General features: G+C 36.4%; 1 protein-coding gene across 3 annotated transcripts in view; it reads right to left on the reverse strand.

Moving 5' to 3' along the window:
- The window catches only part of LOC148941729 (uncharacterized), a 91,196-nt gene that overhangs the window by 3,346 nt on the left and 65,219 nt on the right, over nucleotides 1-22,631 (reverse strand). For all 3 annotated transcript variants that reach the window (XM_089104050.1, XM_089104049.1, XM_089104051.1), the window contains exon 7: nucleotides 3,662-3,996. In XM_089104050.1, coding sequence (XP_088960176.1) covers nucleotides 3,662-3,996 — 335 coding nt within the window. The remainder of the gene's footprint in view (nucleotides 1-3,661; nucleotides 3,997-22,631) is intronic.

The raw sequence follows: 22,631 nt of genomic DNA on the forward strand, positions 1-22,631 counted from the left end.
ACTGTTGCAGGTTTTGCTAATGAATCTTGGACCATTTTGACTGCATGAATAAAGCTACTTTGCATTTATGTTGGCGTAGTTATTCCAATTTGAGCCTTTCTTCGTATTATATTAAATTTACTGTAAAAAAAGCTCCATGCGTTAACAACATCCTAATAACACAAATGTGTGAGGATAAATTGCTTTTGAGATACACCAAGAGATTTCAAGAAGATTATCTCAGTTAGTAGTCAATATATCTGATTTTAATATTCATGTTTAATATAGCTAAATGTGTGACTTGTTCAAACTCAGATACCCATTTTTTTCAAATTCACAACCATTAATACGTTTTACTTAGTGGAATGTTAATTTCTTCATAGTTTATTTAAGAAACAACTTAGTCTCACAAAATTTGATTTACGTGCATCCCTATTTGAAAATCAAGATGTCATATATTTTTGGTCAAATAACAATGGGAAGTTATATTCAGGTTTTGTTGATTGGAACATTCCGCTAAAGCTTACTAAAACCAGGACAAGACGAAGACCGATGATTTTAATGCAGAAATCTAAACTTTCCCTTTTTGCTTTAGTTTTTTGCCTAAAACTTTGAAGCTGCGTTGGTGACCCTAGGAAATATGTATATGTGTTTGTATATGTATATGAACCATCGATCCTTACGTGTTTCATGCATTCAGGTATAGAGTTCTAATATCCAAATAGGGCACAGCATTTAAGGATTTTTTTAAGTACTTCAAATACGACATTGTTTCTCCTATTAACAAATTACCTAATTAACTGCATAGACTGTCGGAATAAAACTACTTTATGCTTCAGATTTGTCATTAATTGAACTTACAGCTAAGGAATGTAACTTAGGGATATAAGATTTCAACGGTTTTGAATGCAGACATTAGAGATAACTACTAGAGTTTTAGAGCATACGAAATCTTTGGATGGTTACATGTTTTGATTATTTTTTAAATAGCCACACTACGATTTTTTGAGCAAACAAAGATTGCTCAACATTAACAAAGATTGTGGTTTGTACTTTAATCTTTCCCTTCTTTGATATATATTAGGGAGAACACTCTAGGAAACCATCAACACCATTTACGATGCTAGGCTTTAAAGTCAATAAAAGCAATAAAAGGCAATAGAAGCAAGAATGCCAAAGTCGAAAACGGCAAATAATTGCTTACTAATGTTATGAACTATAGAATCAGGAATATACCTCAATTTTAGTCATTTAATGTCAGCAACAAAGAAAGAAAACTGGGGTAACGAAAAGGTTGATCTAGTGGATAGTTTCGCTTATCAAAATAGTATTATTAGTGACGGTGGATACCGTGAAGATTTCAAAAGAATAATAGCAAAAGCCCAAGGTACTTTCTCATAGCTGAAAAGGTTAGGAGGAATATGAAAGATATGTTTGCGAACTAAGATTAAAAAATCGAAAGCTGCAATAATGGCTTTGGAAGAACAAGTTTTTTAGAAGTTTTTCTGAGGTATTTACTACAGATTGTTTCGGGTACCCTTTTCGCTGACCGTATACCAAACAATACGGTGAAAAAAAATGGCTCTATCCCGCTTTTAAGGCTATATTTAGAGAAAGTTGAGATGCCGAGGAAACGTTTTGTGGAGGAAGGATGACATATTGGGAAGCTTCGTCTTTTTTGGCCAACTACCTAGGGCCGAACGAAAAATATCGTCCCAAAAGGGGTGGCGACAGGTCGTAAGAAAAGATTTAATTTCTTGGGAGGGTGTAAAGAACGATGATTTCAAAATATTGTCCTCAGCTGATTTTGTGAGTTGTTAGTAGTAGTGATTCTGCTTTTGTCAGCAGTCTTTGACAAATGCACTGAAGACGATAAGCTGGGTAACTTATCGCTTATCTTAAAGGTTGGACCTGTTATAGTAATGTAATATGGTTCCGGTCTCCACTTTGTCATAAGTGCCTTTCTCTGTCCTTTTCCCTACAGAGATATCATGCATGTGTAGCCTCATAGTGGCAGTATTTGCAATGATTTCTGATTAATGGATAATTCTTTTGGTCTTATTAAGGGTTTCGTCTGTTTTGGTGAGCTATTTTGGGCTAAAAATCTTCTTAGGTAAGTTTTCTATTATGTATTGCCTTCCCTAAAAGCATAATACTGATAGCCCAGTATATATAATGAGTCGGAGGCAATAGGCATGAAAATGGCTTTTTCAGGATGACAAATCTTCTTAACAGAAGAGCATCGCCAGCTGTGGGAAAACACAAGAAACCAAGGGCTTTAAATCAGAAATAGAAGAGTAGATAACTGAGCATTTGTTTGGCGTGTATTAAAATGTTCCGAAAATATAGAAAAACGTCAACCTAGGCGATATTCAGCTGCAGGCCTGGAACTTCAAAAAATCATAAGTACTCTATGTTAAAGTGGGATAGGTCAATTTGAAAAACGGCCTTTTCTGTTTATCGCATAGTACCACGAGTTAAAGATAGAGGCCTTGTGTTCATTTTTGTGCTGGCTCCGTCAAAAACAAATATCTGAGTTGTCCCCGTCAGGCTCATGAATAGCAAAATTGTTTCAAAATCAACTATCTTATATTCGTCTTTCTCCTGTGAAATGATCTCGCCAATTGAGTCGGAGAGGATTTCCCATATTTTTCCCTGTAAGAACGAAACATGGTCGAGAGTTCGAAAAAAGTGGAAAACCATGTGGCAATCAAGTTTTGCCTAGGATTATACTAAGCCTCCATTAAAATGGAGGGAGCCTTCTTTCTTTCCGTTTATAAGCTGGCTTAAGAACTTCGTGCATACTTGAGAAGATGTCTTAGTCCCTATCCTGCACTGATTCTGGGACCCTTACTTTTCCCGAGGCCATAATTATTTCAATGATTTAAAGAATATGGAAAATTGACTTCGAATGTTAGAACGTTAAAAAGCAGCCATTGTATCGACGTCTTGGGAGACGAATTCATACGCTTCGAACTAAATTTGATAGTAATCTCAGAAACTTAAATCGCAGGGGCAGGAAAAATGAAATTATATAATGTAGAATTTATTTACTGTGGCAAAAGGGATGGGGTTTAAAGGTAGGGAGTAGGCCTGAAGATGAAAAAGAAAGTTACTTTATCTTGCTATAGTTTGGAAGGTATTAATTATAGCATGCTAGTGGCTCATTTTATGACTAAAAAGTGCAGGGTGTGATTCATAGTATTATATGCCCTGGTAGAACAAACTAAGGGAGATAATGGTGAATCAGATAAACCCTAATTACAGCTACAGGAACAAATAGAGAGAAATAAGTAGAAATATCATATTCTTATGAGGAGACATTAATAGCCAGATTGGTAGAAATAGGGCTAGATGGTATAATAGCCTAGGTAAATTTGGTAGAAAAGAAAACTTGAATGTCCTGAAATTGCCTTCCGTAAGTCTTTTTTAATACAATGCACACCTCAAAATCCAACTAACAAACGCGCCCCCCCCCCCCCCTACACACACACTGCTGATCCTTAACTTAAGGTGGTAATTAACTCTGTTAAGTTTTGTAGTTTTTGATAAGATTTCTACGAATCTTTCTTTCTAAGAACAGTTCATCAAAATTTTAAAAAGCCAACCTGCCTATACTTTGAACCCTAAATATTAAAGATCCAGCACGGAACCTACGGGAAAATTTAGCAATTATATTTACCTGATCGACATCGTACAATCCATCCCCGGTCTCAGAATGAACTTCCGATTTTATTTGTTCTGAGCTATCCAATAATACAGGTGCTGATTGAAAACGGTCCTGACTGGCCCGAGAGTTAAATTCTGATGAAGCTAATCCAAAGCTGTGGGTTTCTTTCCAGTTTTCACGGGGTACTAACAGAGGTGGCTGTTTTAGCAGAGGCATTTCATTCGGGACAAGCACAGCAGATCCGGCACAAGAGGGCCCCATTTCAACTGGAATCAAAGGAGGTGGCTGATCATATTCGGATTCCTCATTAGGAACTAGCTTTGCTAACTCATCATCACAAAATTTTGCTAAAAAAAAGATAAATTGCATAAGAAAATCAAGAAATTGACTTGAGCCCAGAAACTGACAAAGGCTTAGGAAAAACTAGAAACCCTCCTGCTGCCACAAAAAAATAATGAGCTAGTATACAAATGTACCATGAGTAAACAGCAATAAACAAAATCACACCGCAAGAGTAGTTAAGAACGCATATACTAGTTTGAAAAATACCTCGAAACTTCACATCGAGCCTTCACATCTTATCACTTTAAACGAGCAATAATGGTATATTTATTAATTTATATTATTTTTTTCGAAAACACGTCCGTTTTTTGCAAAATTCACATCTTGATATTTTTTGGGTCTGAAAATAAGATCGGATTGGTCAAACTTTGAGGAAATTGTTAAGGGCCTTAGCTTTGGGAAAAAAACACGTGAGTGACATCATATTTATGCGCATATTTCACGAGCATAAATTACATCATTTCTATCCCAGGAGCCGTCGTATCGCAAAATGACGTATGCAAAATTACAAAAGAAACAGAGCTAAGTATGATACCGGCTGTAATGAGTCTATTTACAAAAGATGTCTTAAGCAGTTTTATAATATCTAGAGGACTAAAAAGTAAATTAACAATAGCTCAAAATGAACAAACTGGACCATCAAAAGGGAAAAGATCAAAGCACGACAGAAAAATGTATTTCATAATAGTTAACATGAAAAATCTAGACCATCAAATAAGACAAGACCAATCCGAGCAGCTAAGATAAAGTACATTGCAAAAATGTCTGAAGTAATAATAACTGAAAATGACGAAAAAAGAAAGATGGGGTTAATTGTGAAAACAACAATTAAAGAGAATCAAAAAGGAAAATGAAGAACAATGAAATATGCGGTTAGAAGATTAGCGGCAGTGAGAATTAAAGTGTCAAAAACCTAAGTAAAACAAAAAGATTAAAACGAGACAGATTAAAGAAACTAAACCAAGCCTATGAAAAAAATGGATGTCTGGGATAACCCCGTTCTTATAAAACCTCGTCAACTGGCTAAAAACAAAAGTCTTTCTATACAATCTATCTTGTAGCACCACCGAGTACGCTGGAGAAATAGATGAAACTCATCATTAATTTTACTTAGGAGGGGGGGGGGAGACGGAAATTCACCAACAGAACCAAGTTACGATGACAGAGAAAAAATTTAGAGGCAATGAAAGAGCCTGTAATACTGCAAGAGTTGAATGCTCGTATTCCCTGCCACAAAACGGCAAAATCACAGAGCCTATTTGACTAACACTGGAAATACACCAAAAGCTCTCCTTAGCGAGCGCGACATAAATGTCAAGGCAGAATTTAATTGTACTGACGAGGCCAAAGGCTTGGAGAGACAAAAAAAAATACTGTAATATGGAACGAAAAGATTGAAAAATGTAATTTTCTGCCCAAATACGAACAAATTCTATATTTCGGCTGGAAAAAAAAGAAGTGGCTTGAAGTGGAGTATTCTGCGTCGACGACATCTTTTTATTCCGTTTTTTTCTCCTCATCTAGCTCGGTACTGGAAAATCATAGTTGTTTAATGGCTCATTTGAAAGGAAATTGATGTATTTAAAAACCTTTCATAATTAACAAAAATACGTTCGGAAAATAAATAATTTTTGTATAAAAAACATTTTTCTATGGCTCTGTAGTAGAAAATGTTATTGACATCTGCTAGCCTCGTGGAACCAAACTTTTTTTGGCTCGACTCCTAAACTGTGTATCTATATAACATTGTGCTTTATTTACGAAAAATTTTTTTTTTTTTAGTTTTCAGTTCAGAATCACTAAAGTTAATAAGTAAACTGCAAAATATTTATAGTGTCTCGGCAATAATTTAAATTTTTTAATTCAAACTAGAAAAATACCTGAAAGTTTAAAAATTAGTTTTGGTTTTTGTTAGGCTCTAACTACTCGACGCGTGATTTTATGTGTAGAACTTCAAACATTGAAAAGATTATCTTAAGTGAACTAGCGAACAAATGATAAACATTATAATAAAGAAGGAACGATGGCTCATAGTAACTGAAATATTAGCTAATAGTTGTGGTCTGAGCTTTAGTGCCAATATTATCATCAGTGGACTTTTCTAGGGTATGGTTTAACTCTTCCGCCCCGGAACTCGTCAAATGACTGGTGGTTAATTTATGCTCATCAGATGCTATCTAGTGTGAAAAGTAGTAACTAAAACCATGCTCTTTGTATTCTTGAGACATCTACCAATCTATTGATGTATCACATATGTTGTTCGGAACATTGCAGTGGACGAAAATTTAATTAGAAAAAAGTCTGGTAAAGGTGGCTAATTTCCAGTTAGAAATTCAAGTAGGCATATCAATTATTTGTCTACTTTTGTAATATCATTTAAAACTAGATAGCCGAAACTAATCAATGAGAGTTCCATTTAGTGACTACTGCCATCTAGTGGGCTGCCAGAATTTACAAGTATATTCCGCTTGATTTTTTTGAGACTATGGCTGAAAAGACGGACTTGCACCATATTAAGGAACACGGTAAAACTATAGCAGTCAGAGGCAAAAGTCTGACCCAAGAGATGCGCCAAATGGTTGGGATCTCAATCCTTATGGGATTCCTGAATCTTTCGCACATACGACTTTACTAGAAAAAAAAGTGCTTTCTTCCCATAGTCTCAAGAACACTTCCAACAAATCGGTACCATAAATTACGGAATGATCTCCACTTTGCGTCCGAAGAGGACAGGAACAAAAATGATGCGTTATGGAAAGTCAAGCCTGTGTTATCCCTTGTTAGAGCGCGGTGTTTGGACCTTGAAAGGGAGGAAAACCTTTGTGTAGACGAGCAGATGATCCCCATCAAAGGCCAGACGAGGATCAAGCAACACATAAAGTCAAAGCCAAGACCGTCGGGGCTGAAAAATTTAGTTAGATAAGATATGATTTTGGTTCTTTGTCAGAGTTCAACCTGTCTACACCTCTCTAAGTTCAAAGCTACAGTGAATGTGACCTTTGTCCAAATGGCAAAACAAAAACAATACTGTCCAGAATGCAGACTACGAGTTACTTCTAACTCAATCAAATGTGCCAATTGTGACTCTTGGTTCCACGCAGGGGCCGAAAAGTGTGCCAGGATAGACATTACTAATTGGAGTAACTCCTGGATGTGTCTTGACTGCTCCACTAAATCCAAGGTAAACCTTACTTCTTCTCCGGGTCTTTCTGTACCCAGTTCTGGCTTCCCCCGAACGCCCCGTACCCCAGTTGAAAGAAATAGAATTCTTAGCAACCTAAATGACCTAAGCAGTCCTACTTCTTATCATGATCCTCCACACAGTCAGCTTTCTGTTTCAACAGAAAAATCAAACAAGCCCCAGGAGGCTAGTTCAGTTGGTCCTACCATTGTACTTGCCCCACCCCAGTGCCAAGTTCTTGAAGTTCTTCCCGAAGGCCCAATGCATGTATCATGCCAAACCACTGAATGCACCATGGATAAATATGTTCCAACGGACAGCGTCACGACATCCCTCTCATCAAAAGCAGATTTTACAAAAATTTTGCCTTTAAAAGAAAAGCTAACGGATGTGTTAATGCTAATTAGAGATTTTTTGTCAATTTATGAAAATGATTCAAGCATTCAACTTACAAATTATTCCATCACAAACGAGATAAATAACACCTTAGATTCTCATCATCAAAACAGTGCATTGTCCCCAAGCTCAATGAATATTAATGAAGGAAGCAGAGGATTAAGTTCATCAACTTTAGCCACTACGAGTGATATAAACCCAAGTTCAGAAACTGTACCTGACCCCAATATCACCTCTATTCAACCTAATTATAATCCTGCCCTTGAGAACTCAATCAGAGATGCCCGAATTTGTTTTGAAAGTACTGAAGTGATTCTGACTAATTGTAGTAAAGCTTTCTAGTTTAGTTAATTATTAATTGAGTAAAAATATATTAAGACGCAAAAACAAAGTTTCAAAATACCACTTTTTAAGATAAAGATACAAATCGTGGGATGTGTGGGCTTGGAGGGAACTTGCTCAATAACCAATTTCCTGGCTAAATGCGTCAATGTACCGGAAGGACGTGGTTAGGTTTTTCGTATATATACCCCGATTTTTGAGACTGAAGGCAGACCTTTTGACTTGCCGGGTGAACCTCTGCCCGTTTATTTGCTCATTAGAAATACCTTGGATTTTGTCGCATCATTGTAAGTGTCTGTATCTTATTTATATATTATTGTTATTTTTGAGACTTGTGGTCAACTTGGGACAGCCAGTCCCAGTAGACAGAAAATATCCGATTCTATTACAGGTTAAATGAATAAAAGTATTGTATTTTAGACTACCTTTCTAAGATCTACCGTTAGAACTCGAACATACCCATTTAGTACGCCTCATTAGTTCGGTCATAGCCTAAGGCACGCTACCAAAGTTAAATTACCTTAGGGCCAGAGTTTATCCCCCCTATAAAAGGATAATAAAGGCATCTACGACTACAACCCCGAAGTACCACATATCTAACTTCGTAATAACTGATGGTTACTGGAAATACTGGGCCAAGAAGGTTAGATAAAAATAGTAAGTTGAAAAAAAATGGCTTTAACAGAGGAAAAAAAGACATCCCTATCAACAGTAGTTGAAATTGCAAAAATTATACTAGAATACGAGGGAAATTCAGACGTAGATGAGTTTATCAAAAAATTAAAAATTTTCGACGAACTAACTGAATCATTTAAAGATTAGCTCAAAGAGAAATGTGTAGCAGCCGGATTAAAGGAAAGTGTCGTGAAGTATTTTGAGGCGATTAAGGGAAAAGATCCCAAGCACATCAGTACTGTAATTCAATCTTTTAAAACAAAATTCATTGAGACAATCATCTCCAAGAGGCTAAGAACAGAGGTAGTCACATTCGATACCTCAACTAGTATCAGGGAAAATGCAGACAAAATTTGTAGATCCGTGTGTTTACAATTAGAGAAAGGCAGAAATGACGAGACAGTACAGAAAGTACAACTACATACTTTTACCCTAGGGTTACCAAAAAAGTTATTAACACTAATATTATCACGGAAACCTGAAAATTTAGAGCAGGCTATAATACTAGTCGAAACAGAGGTAAAAATTGACGAAGCTATGAAAAATTTTGACCAGATGTCAATAAATAACACGGCAGCCCAAGAAAGTATAAAATATGAAAGGGGACAAAAAAGAGTGAGCTTTGAGGAGCCGAATCGTGAACCAAAAAGGCGCGAGGGAGGCCGAGGGTCGCCGTCTAGGGAGATAGCTGACAGATTCCACGACCTTGAGAGATTAGCAGCTAATAACTATAGAAAATATGGGCAAGCTCCGCCACCAAAGACAGATAGTTGGGGAACCAACAAGGACAGATCAAAAATATTTAGAAATAACCAGGGAACAAACAAACAATTTAAGAGAAAATTTTATTGCTACTATTGTAGCAAACCAAACCACTATGCAGCAGATTGCTGGCATAAAATACCCAAAGAAGGCCAGACGTACAAAACAAAACACCAGTTCAGAACGCCGGGGGACAGAAATTTAGGAAGGCAGGGAACAAATAATACTTGGCAAACACCTAATAATATTCCTGAATTTAGGCCTAGGGGGCAAACAATTAACAATACCCAGGGTCAAAGTAGCAGCACTGAAGAAAACTGGGATAATCCCAGAAATTTTTGGCCAAACAGTGGGCATTTAAACGGAGAAACCAGCCTGTAAGGGTTGACAGAGCGGTTTCCTTACAAAGACCCCTATATAGTTTAGAATGTTGTGATACAAATGCAGATAATAATAATTTACCAATTCTGCGTTGTTTTAAAATTGAGTGTTTTCAAAATTTACCATGTTTACTAGATACAGGCGCATCTAAATCATTAATTTGAGAGGAAGTCTTTAATAGGTTTCCTCCTAGTGTCAAAAATCGAGTAAGCAGATGCCAAAATACCCTAACATCAGTGACAGGGCACAAACTGACAATTTTGGGAGAATGCCCACTAAAATTTAGTGCAGGGGATAAAGAAATAACAGTAACGGTAATAATATGCAAGCAGCTACCATTCCCTTGTATTCTAGGAGCAGATGCCATCAGAAAATATGGGATTGTATGGGAACCCATATCCAATACAATCACAATAAACCAGGCAAATGAAAGTAATAGGCAAATTTGCATAACAACAAATAACGAAAGTGAAGATTCGAATTATAACCTAAAAATAAGCGGAAAAATTACAATAGAAGGGGGAACGACAGCTCAAGTTCTAGCTACATTAAATGAAAAAGAAGGAAATATTAAAACAATGGATGCTGGGATAGGGGGTACACCATAAAAGAATACCCAATAATTTTCGTGGAAAATCAAGTTATAAAAATTGAAAATGGTGTAACATATTTAAAACTGTAAAAGATAAGTAATGACAAAATAAAACTGAACCAGGTAGAACTTGGATCAGTAGAAAAGATTTCAAATTCAGAAATAAAATCTCTAAACAGTCCAGAATTAAGCGTAAACTTCACTAGCCACGAACATTTATCCTCATTAAAACCACAACCACAAGAAGAGTATAAAATGGCTAAAACGGATTTTTTGCAACAATTTGATTTAAAACATTTACCGGAAAACGTAAAAACTAGGGTGGAAAATATTCTTTGGGATTTTAAATGCACCTTTGCAAGACACAAAGCAGAGTACGGATTAACTCACTTAATCACGCACAAGATATCAACAGAGGGCCCTCCAATCAAAAAGTCACCGTATAAAACACCTTATCATTTAAAGCCATGGCTAGAAAGCCAAATAAAAGAAATGGAAGATCAGGGTATAATCAAAGAAAGTATTAATGATTTGTGCTTTCCATTAGCAATAGACAGGAAAAAATACGACACCTTGAGACTATCTATATACTTTAGGTTGTTGAATACCATCACGAATAATGACGTGATGAAGTTACCGAGAACTTATTCGAATTCAGAGGCCCTAGAGAGTTTGAAATATTATACTAGTTTTGATTTAATAGCAGGATATTGGCAAATCGCTTTAGATGCAGAAACTAAGCATAAGGCTACAGTAATCTTAGACGATGGGAGAATATTCAAATTTGAACGTATGACATTTGGCTTATCATTTAGTCCAAATTGTTTTAGTCACCTAATGAATTTGGTATTAAAAGATATCGAATCAGGAAGGAAAAAAGATACCTTGGCTTATTTGGATGATGTAATTCTCTTTAATGAAAACTTGGAAGACCTTTTGGTCTGACTTAGAAAAATATTGGAAAAGTTTGAAAAAGCTGGCTTAAAATAAAAACCAGAAAAGTTAAAAATAGTAGTACCAAAATTAGTATTTCTTGGACACCTGATAAACCAAGGTACTATTTCACCAAATCCAGAAAAATTTACAGTCATAGAAAATTTACAGCCTCCTAAAGATAAAAAAAGCTGCAGATCAGTTTGTGGGTTGTTAAGCTATTTCAGACGATATATTAAAAATTTCACAATAGTACAACCTTTGACGAACCTTTTAAAGAAATCAGGTAAATTTGAATGTCTAGCGGAAGCAAAACAAGCACTAAATGAAATAAAAAGGCAATTATTACTGGCACCAATACTAAAACTACCAGATTTGTCACAAAACTTCTGTTTGCAAACAGATGCTTCGGGGTACGGTATAGGGGCCATATTAATAAACATTAATTCTGAGGGAGTAGAGTCAATAATTCAATATGCCAGTTCGTCACTGACGGAAGCAGAAAAAAAAATACTCGACATTAAGAAGAGAGTATCTATCATTTTTAGTATTTACAGAATATTTTCGACAATTTTTACTTGGAAAAAAATTTATTTTACGAGTAGACCAGAAATCATTAGTTTGGCTACATACGATGCAAAATACTTCAGCCCGGCTGACACGGTGGATACTACGTCTGCAAGCATATTCATATACTCCAATATATATAAAGGGCCGTACAAATATTTTACCAGACTATTTATCACGAAATCCGGATAACGAATAAAATGTGATAGCAACCATCCAGAACGAACTGGAAGGGGTAGAAATTCTGTCTAATGAAATTATTTCGAAGCATCAAGATAAAGATGATTTTTGTTTAGCAATGAAATCCTTTTTATCAAAAGGAGCGGAACTGCCAGAGCACTTTAAACATTTTTTAAAGGACTTAGATAATTTTGATCTGGACGAAAGTAAAAATCTTCTAGTAAGATATCATAGACCATCGCAAGAATATAGAAAAAATTACTTCCAGTAATTCCAAAATCTCTGGAAGGAGAAGTTTTACAGATGGCACATGCAACGATTGGCTGTCACATGGGAGAAACAAAAACTATGGGGAGACTGAAGGGAAATTTTTATTTTCCAAAAATATACTCCAAAGTAAAAGCTTTTATACAAAGCTGCCAAGAGTGCGCCAAACAAAAATCGCCACCAAAGACTCCTAGGGCTGAATTAGGTCAATACCCCACCCCTTCAGGGGTAGGAGAAATAATGTCAATAGACATTTGGGGATCCGGGGGAAGTGGAGAAAGTAATTAAAAGTAATTAAATTTCGAATGCATTGATATATACGAAAATTGAGTGTTTCATTCTACTATATATGTAAAAATATATGCTTTATATGTATACTAATGTGGATATTTATTTTAGATACAGCATTAGCTATTTTTTTTTTGGAAATCAAATTTTTCGTAGCATCTTTTCGGATCCATTTTTCTTTCAATCATATTTTGACACATTTTTGGGAAGTAACAAATTTTGAAGACACTTCAAATATATCCTGATACTATCATCTCATACTCAATCAACTGATATTTTGGAAACTATAGCAGTAATACAGACTTTATTACAAGTTCGTCAGAAAGTGAGATAAAATCAGAACTTAATTTAGGCCTAGAAAATGTGCTACATAGCCCAATGGCTTATGTTATTGAAATATGTAAAAATGAGTTGTGGTTGAAAAATATGTGAAAATTTAAAGATCAAAATGTTATATGTAATTTACCAAGGCATTTCTAAAACGAAAAATAAACGGTATATCAGCCACGTCACACAGATAAATTAAATTATTAAGGGGAATTAAATGTAAACTCAAATAATTCTTAAACTTGTATAATATAACTTGAAATATAATTTAAGCAAAACCACTAATATAATGTTTAAGCCGCTTGGGGTCAAGTTAAAACAGAAGATGCATATGAAGAGGGTAAAAGAGTAATTGTCAATCCTAGAGACAGAGAAAAAGAGAAAAAAGGATGAATTTCAAATTGACATCCTTCGACAGAAAAGAACATGGCCTATATTGGACCAGAAACATGACCCTAAGGAAACCCATTGAGGGTATATGCACATAATGACCCAAAGATGGCAGCATAATAGCTGTAAACAAAATTAAGTTGTTTTAAAAGAAAAATATTGAGAATTGGGAGAATTCTTCTTTAAATGGGGAGTGTTGTAGTAAAGCTTTCTAATTTAGTTAATTATTAATTGAGTAAAAATATATTAAGACGCAAAAACAAAGTTTCAAAATACCACTTTTTAAGATAAAGATACAAATCGTGAAATGTGTGGGCTTGGAGGGAACTTGCTCAATAACCAATTTCCTGGCTAAATGCGTCAATGTACCGGAAGGACGTGGTTAGGTTTTTCGTATATATACCCCGATTTTGGAGACTGAAGGCAGACCTTTTGACTTGCCGGGTGAACCTCTGCCCGTTTATTTTCTCATTAGAAATACCTTGGATTTTGTCGGATCACTGTAAGTGTCTGTATCTTATTTATATATTATTGTTGTTTTAGAGACTTGTGGTCTACATGGGACATCCAGTCCCAGTAGACAGAATATATCCGATTATATTATATGTTAAATGAATAAAAGTATTTTATTTTAGACAACCTCTCTACGATCTACCGTTAGACTTCGAACATACCCAGTCAGTACACCTAATTAATTCGGTCATAGCCTAAGGTACGCTACCAAAGTTTAATTACCTTAGGGCCAGAGTTTATCTCCCCTATAAAGGGAGAATAAAGGCAGCTACGACTAAAACACCCAAATACCACAAATAAAACTTCACAACATAATAAAAAGGACTTCTCTGCAAATAATCGCAAATGTGCTAATATAATTTTGGCAGGTATTTGCAAATTAGGTGATAAATGTCATTTTGGACATGATCGTGCTCTAAGCAAGCTGCAGGAAGAAAGTATTCCTGATAATAGTGTTATAAAAAATCGCAAGTTTTTCAAGCAAGGAAATTGTAAATTAGGTCCAAAGTGCCCCTATAATCATGGATCTATCACCCGTAACTTCAAAAACAAAATGAAGCTAGTCCAAGAGTTTGTTCTCGATTTTTATATAACAAGTGCGACCAAAAGAAGTGCTCGTTATTGCAGTTATGTCATTTTTACCTCACTGGCAAGTGTACTAAAACAAAGTGTAATTTTGACCACGTTCCTTTATGTAAGTTAGCATCAAGTGGGCTTTGTTTCGGGTGTGATAGCCTACATATTTATGTCCCCCCTTCCTTTTTACGAAATAAATCGAGTTGCAAACAAAAAACAAGTGCACTTACTTGGGCAGTCCCAGCTGTTACCAGTCAAGGATTCAACACTGAAAAGCCCCCTTTTTTAGGCAGCACTACGGACCCCATTCCTCCCTCATTAATTACCCCTTATTACCTACCTCCCTATCATTTACCAAGCAACATGCTCCAGGTATCCTCTACCCGAAACGCCCCTCCAACCCGAAATTTTACCCACGACCAGTCAAACCATCATCACATACGTTACTGCATTAAAACCCTCCCACAGTCCCCTCTTACTCATATCCCTCCCAGTCACAAGCCCCCTTGCATACCCTACCCGCTCCATGTGCCCAAGATGTTGTTGATTGGTTCTGGCCTCCATCCGTCATTTGCCAAAGCAAATCCAACCTCCCTCCTCCCAGAAAGTTCCCATCCCACTTCCATTTCTCAGCACCTTCTTACCTTGCCATCTCCCACTTTCCTCCCTACCAAAAATCCTCCCGATTCAACTACTTCTTACCCTATATCCACGAAACCCCGCCTCCTACCCATTCGTTATACCCCGCATGCCCACCCTACCAGTGTGACTCAGGTCTGAGTCCTTTTGCATTTAATAATTGTCTTGTATTAAATCCTAATTGTTCGCACTTCCCGACAACTGAAAACAAGTCGAACCTTCCTCATCATGCTTCGTCTGTATCCTCGCCCTTCCTTCCACCTCCCAATCCCCAAGGTAAATCCTTCTCTTACCCTACTTCTCCGCAGCATCATAATATTAAATTGAAACCCCACCCAGGAAATTCTCAAACACACCAAGTATCCCTGTCGAGATTCCCCAGTTGGTTTGTTTTTCCTAAACTTTTAGTTACTAATGCTGAAAGTCTTAATTTTGAAAAACTTACCAAACTCGAGGTGGTTTCAGAATCAAATCTAATCGATATTATAGCTATTACGGAAGTACAGTCCCATGACCCAGGATCTTTGCGCCTGACAAATTATATGAAGCTTATTAAACTCTGTTCTTTAAACCACCCACTTGCAATAAAAGGTGGTGGTGTTTTGTTCTTTACTAAGAGTAACCTTTACCCAATGCTTATTCGAGTCCCTAGTTTATCCAAGTATGATGAAATCATCTGGCTAAGTATTAGACCAAAAGTTCTTTCTCGTCCATTTAATATTATTGCAATAGCTGTTTTCTATTACTCCCCAAATCAAAATATCGAGTCAAAACATAAATTCATCCAGCAATTGCAGAAAAGTGCTGATTTTGTTATTTATAAATCCACCAAGGCTGTTATTTTGTTAGTTGGCTATGAAAACGAAATTAAAATGTTTTCATTTTGCTCCTCGATAAAATTAAATCAGTTTGTTAAAATACCAACGACTCGGGGAAATACCTCTCTTGATGTTATTTTAACTAATATGTATAATTTTTACAACCCTCCCTCAGCTTTGCCTCCATTAGGTTGAAGTTATCATCTTTCGATTCTTTTATCCCCCTCCTCAAATTTTAAGCATTCTTTCTCAATAACTTATGGTAGTTATTGCCCTCTTCAAGATTCTGGTCTTCTTTCTTTTTGTATGTGGCTGAATACTGACGATTGGTCCGATGTTTATAGTTTGAAAAATCTTGATGAGAAAATGGCTTTGTTCCACAAAAAGCTAATTGACAAATATCTAATTTGTTTCCCTGAAAAAAAATTTTTAAAAGTGTTCCAGTGATAAACCCTTTATTAACCAAACTATAAAAACACTAATTAGAACCAAATTGAAGCTTTTCAAAAATGGTAAACAAGATGAAGCCAATAAACTAAGAACATGAATTAAGAGAAATTCGCAAATTGGCACGATCGTACTACAAAAATAAGGTCGAAGTATTGTTCACTAATAAACAAAAAAACTGGTATTCTGAGGTTAAAAAGCTATGTGGCAGGAGGTTTGAACAGCTTAACTTCAATCTACCCGAGTCCCCTGATATTACTGCCAATAATCTCAATAAATTCCTCGCTTCCATTGTCCAGAGCCTTCCACCACTGTCCGACCAATTACCATCAGGAGCCCTTTCCTTTACTTTACCCACTGTTTCCCCGTCTGAGTTATAAAGAAGAATTCAAAAACTAAGAAAGACAAGTATTTGTCCTTTGGATATCCCCTTTCCTCTTGTTAGTGCCTTCGGTGATTTCTTGTCTAAGCCCTTGTCTTTCCTGTTTAACAAAATTACCGAGTCTGGGCAAATTCCTACAATTTGGAAACAGGGTTTCATAACCCCTGTGAAAAACAAACGGAAAGCCTGGTTTTGAAGGCGTTCGGCCTATAACTCTTACTCCTATTTTCTCGAAACTTTATGAAGGATTACTTGCAGATTGGCTAAAGGAAAAAATCCTACCTCTTACTGACTTGAAACCTAAAATCCACCTCTACTTCCCATTACCTCATTTCTCTTATTAATCACATCGGAAAAACCCTTGAAAAGCATAATTCCTGGCTAAATTTAATTTCCATTGACCTTCAGAAAGCATTCGACCTTGTTAACCACAATATTTTAATTGAGAAACTTGTCAACGAGTTCAATATTGATCCCTTACTGGTGAAATTAGTTGCCTCCTTCTTAACAAATAGAACGCAAGTTGTCAAATACCAAAACCATTATTCAAATCCTCTCTCTGTCCACAACGGCATACCCCAACGTACTCTTGTAGGTCCCCTCCTTTTTTCAGTAATGATCAACAGCCTCGCAAAGGAATTTCCTGACCGATGGAAATTTGTTGATGACCTAACGGTTGTTTAAACTTGCTTAATAAATTTAATAACTGATCATATGAGTATCCTAAATTAAATTGGAGACAAAGCCTTGGGCTTATACGTGACATTAAGCGCCTGTATGTCTATGATAATGCCCATTTGTTTCCTCAAATCCTCAGCCAGTTTTCTTAATCCTATCCCTTCTAAAATCTCTGTGTCCTCATTTAAACTACTTGGCGTCACAATTTCTTCAAATTTAAAGTGGGATATCCACGTTAAAGACATCATCCATAGAGCTAATGTGTCTATCGTCCTCCTTAAGCTCCTAAATAAATTCAGCGTCCCCCCTTCCCACTCCTTACGAATTTACACGTCTTTTGTCCGCCCGCATCTAGAATATGCTTGTCCAGTTTGGCACCCTGGTATCTCTCGCAAAGAGTCGGAAAGATCGAAATTTCCTGTGCTGGAAAAATATTCAGGGCTGAAAGGGTTACTTAGAGTTACTTAGCCGCTTGATTCTCTGAAGTTCGTCTCTTAATATTCAAACTACTAAAAAGCCGTAGGCTTTATAGTAGTTTGTAATTTCAACGTGAGGAGATGAAAATTACTATAAGTTAGAAGAGAGTTATATTAAAGAACGAACTATTGCCTATAGTTATAATATTTACTATCCAGGTTGCAGCGGTAGCTAGCAACCAAATGAGTTATATTAAAGAGTAGACTATGGCCAGGGTTGCCACGGGTAGTACCAAAGTACTAGTTTTAGTACTTTTCGATCAAAGTTTTACTACTTGAAAACTTTCTGCAAAAGCATTACTTTTCAATACTGTTTGTCAAAAGTAGTACTTTAGACCGAAAAGGACAATTTTACAAGCATATTAGAAATCAAGGTTATTTTGTGTCATTGCCCATTGGATTTTTCGCTTTCTGTTTTGTAGGGATTTTAAAATCTTATGTAGCGGACTTAGTGATATCTTTTTGACAGCGCCTCTCACGTAGATTTCAGATAAATTCAGGAATGTGGCTTTTTAGAACTGATAATTTCAATCTGAGGTAATTTTTATTTCAAATCCTTAAAAGCTCCACAAAAAGTAAAGGTAAACCTGTTGTACAGCTACCCATGGTAAACAAAAATTATTTTTTTACTCAATATTATTCATCCAATTGATCTGTGAAGTTGCCCAGATACTACCCAGTAGAAGCAGAACATAAACAAATCACTTCTAACTGTATATCCTGGTTTTTAGTTTGTTTTTTTTAGGATCTCTGCACCCTACAGTACATGGGTAGCTCTACAACATTATATACTAACCTCAAAAATTTTGAAAATATTGCAGTCCAGCTTCATGGGAAGAATAAATAGAGTATGCTGAGTAATATAGCATAAGAATCGATTTTTTATACATCACTGTTCAAATGGGCAGCTCTACGAAAACCAAAGTAAATGTTAAAAGTACAAATTAGTCCCCCCCCCCTGATAAAAACACCTTATTTCTTACTGTATATTATTCAGTGGATTGAACTGTGAAGTTGCACAGATACTGTTCAATAGAAACAGGATATAAACAAATCACAGTAAATGTCCTGCACCAAAAGGTAGGACACACAGTAAGAAGTGAGTTGCTTACATCCTCCTTCTACTGGGCAGTCGCTCTGCAACTTTACAGCCCAATTGACTGAATAATAGGATACAGTACTAAATCGGTCGTTTTATTAGGGTTAACTAATCTGCACCTTTACCCAAATCACTTCTTACTGTATGTCATGCTTCCAGTGATAGGGACTCTGCACCCTATACTACAGTGGTAACTAATCTGCACCTTCCAAGTAAATGGTAATTGTTTGTTACAGAATTACTGTAAAATGAGAAGTTAAATTACTAATAACAAATACTCTAGAATTGTATACTTACCTACTTGCCTTTTCTACCTAGAAGGCAAGCAAAGGCATTTCTAAGCAAGCAAAGGCATTTCTAGGCAAGAAAACTGAATTGCCTTTTCTAGGGTATTGTTACCCTGGCACAGGACTATCAAAATATCCAGCTAAAATAGTTTGTCAGAAGTCAGATAGTCTGTTCAATTTTATAGTCAGTTGCAAGGCTGAGACAATTCAAGCTCTGCAGTTCAAACCCACTGGGTATCAGTGCACCTCAGGTATATGCAGTCAGGAGCATTAACTTTAGAAGGCGTCTCATTTAGAGGAGGCAGTGCTTTTACTAATGATGAAAACTTGGAGGCACCTTATCTGATTACAATGCCTAGGGATGCACACTACTGCTGCACCTCCTTTAGAGCTGGCATCTCTGACTTTTTGCTATTACTAACAACACTGCCTCCTCTAAATGAGACTCCTTCTAAACTTAGTGCTCCTGACTGGGTATATGGTAATTCTGCACTAGCCATTACCGAAGCAGTCTAAAGGCAGAACCACAGCATAACCAGTAACCTCAGATGAGTGTGCCAGAAGTTACAAATTACAGGCTGTAATTTGTATCTAGAAGTAATTATTTGTTACTTTTAAACTTTAAATAAACTAAGTAAACTTTAGGCCTACCCTAACAGATACAAGAGTGTTTATTTTCTTCATAAAATGGGCACTAGTCTAGTTGTCTTTTTCTAATGCCAAATATTTAGTGATTGTCCTTTTCTGAAGAAAACACGCTAAACACACAAAAGCAGTACCATTCAGTTCTTTATTTTAAAGTATTTCCAAATATAATGGCCCCTTTTCTGAAAATACACCCACCCCCTTGATGGTCCGGGATATAGCCCTAGGAATATATTAAAAAAAAATCAACCAATGAAATTCTTACTTTACAATGATAGTTTTAATGTTTTCTTTAAATTAGCTCCTGAAACATCCTTGCCAGGAAGCAAATAATCTCTAAGAGCAATATTATGCAGCGAATATTCAAAAATTTTGAAATTTAGGATCTAGAAGTTTCTTTATCGCTTTTATTTTTCTTTCTTCCTCCCTTAGATACCTCTTTTAGAGAAGCAAAAACCCATAAAAACTTAACTTGTTCTGCAAAGGGCCCCTACTTGTCCCCCTTAGTTACGCCCCTGGTTTTATATATGGAAAACTGTACCGGGAGCAAAATGCGATATATCTAAAATACAAGATTCTTTCCTTCTAAAGATGTTTCGGACAATAATTTAAACGTCCCCTATTTGAGTTCAAATACCGCTTCCAAGATTATAAATTCTTAAACAGCAAAAAGAAAAATTGCATTCTCGCTTCAGTCAAACAACGACGCTAGTCGTTCGAATTTCGCTAAGATAATTAGTAACAAAAAAAATGCTATGCACAATATTTCCAAGGAAGTTTAAATGGTAAGAACCGTGTGAACCCTTGAATCATCAGAAATATTTAAAAGAATTTATTGGACGAAAGGTTCGCATCCTTGGACCACTCGGGCCAATTATGAGCCAGTTCTTACGTAGAAGTGCTTTTTGAGATGATTCGTAAATTAGAATCAGGACCATTCAGACAGAATTCTTATATTCTTTCATCGTTGTCACCGTTATTGTCATTTGAAGTTACCCATTGCTGTGCACCTAAATATGTAAGTCCCAATAAACCTTTTGTTTTTTTTACCTGTGTTTATTCCATTTTATATGTCTGTATTTAGCGTAGCGACAGGTAATTAGTTCGCAAAATCTCCAAGGTAACGTTCCCAGGGAATCGGATCTCCAGATAGCTCAAGAAAAAGAGGTCACGTTTACATGGCTGTACATTTTATTTTCACTCAATAATTGAAGGTGGCGCAGGCCTTGTTGGCATAATCTTAAGCGCTATAAGCGGCGCTATCGGAGAAATCACAAAGTGTAAGTTCACGACCTTTGGGCATAATATTACCTTTGACGCAGTCAGTATTTAGTACCACATTTAGTATAGCCAGCCTATTTTTTCATAGCTACAAATACTATTTTCCATCGCTACAAATACTAAACTTTTTTCATCGCTACAAATGGCGCGGTCGGTAGGATAGGACATAAGATGTAGAATCTGCTATAGGCTAGGGTCATTTACTAGAAAATCCCTTTGGATTAGACGATTGGACTGGCCTAGGCTAGATGAGAGGATTATACTGGTGTAAATGTATAACCATTCCACCTCATAAGGAGACAAGTTAAGAAAACAAGAGATATATTAAGAACACATGTGCTTTAGTATGTTCTGCTTCAGCCACTTTGTATATAGGAGACTATTTATTGAGACCAAGGATACCCAAGCAACAGCTCCCGATCATCTATCGACCAAACTATGGACCAAAATACATATTTATACAAGAATGTCGCACATATGGTCAATGCCAAGCCGACTCGGCCAAGGACCAATGAGTTGATTCATTGGTCCTGTTTCTGTGCCTTTTTTTGAGTTTTTTTGAAAAGCCAAACAAAAGTGCCTACCTCTGATGGAAAGACTGTTAAAGACTAAAAATAGAAAGACTAAAAATAGAAAAACAGAACTACCATCAGCCAACTGTTCACTGCCAGCTCCTTGGGGTAGCTCACCAAAGCAAACTTACCGAAATCAGAAAGAAAATATTATATCCAGTGAATGTCCTGAGAAACGTGGCCCGAGAATTAGCAACAGCATATTATGTATTTGCTTCTGATTCTGAGTTATATTCAAGCCCAAGTCGAAGTCCAACGCCTTCTAGTCCCAGCGAAGACTTAGACATCTACGCCGTCTAAGTCTAAGCCATCTAAGTCTACGCCGTCTAAGGTTACAGTGAACATGAAACCTGCGTGTACCTGCCTGTGTTTTATCATAGTATTAACAGTTTTATTTATGTCCTTTGGTAGTTGATGCAAATTTGTCAGTCGGTTTTACAGTGCCGGAGACTTTTATTCCAAAAAACGGTTATTGTTCTTAAGTAGCTTTATTTTTCTCTTCATGTTTACTTCGTTTCAGCTTAAAATTTGCAATAGCCTACACCCCTGATTCGCAGATTCCCCTATTTACAAATGAAGACCAAAGATTAACGTATGTGGATAATAGGTACGGATTGTCCTCGACCAATTCCTGGTGGAACATACTATTGGCCGTATGTTTCGTATTCGCAACCTCCCTGACCATAAGAACCTTATCGACTTTTAATTACGGGAAAAGCCTAAGACTAAGAAGACGAAAACCAAGAGAAGAACACGGGGAAATAGCTGAAATGCAGAGGTTAAACCCGGAGCCCAATGAGAACGTCTAAGCCAAGAAATAGGGAAGACAATAGAAAAAGAGTGGGTATAGAGGTTTCCACTCGTCCTTGTTATGTCTCGTTCCCTCATTGTAGTATCGTTTACGTAAAACCGTGTGGTTATGACGCTGCGACATGCGTTTCTTAAA

Source organism: Artemia sp. Qi Xiang Cuo, chromosome 18 (genome assembly GCF_049724085.1).
Source record: "Artemia sp. Qi Xiang Cuo chromosome 18, ASM4972408v1, whole genome shotgun sequence".
NCBI lineage: Eukaryota > Metazoa > Arthropoda > Branchiopoda > Anostraca > Artemiidae > Artemia > Artemia sp. Qi Xiang Cuo.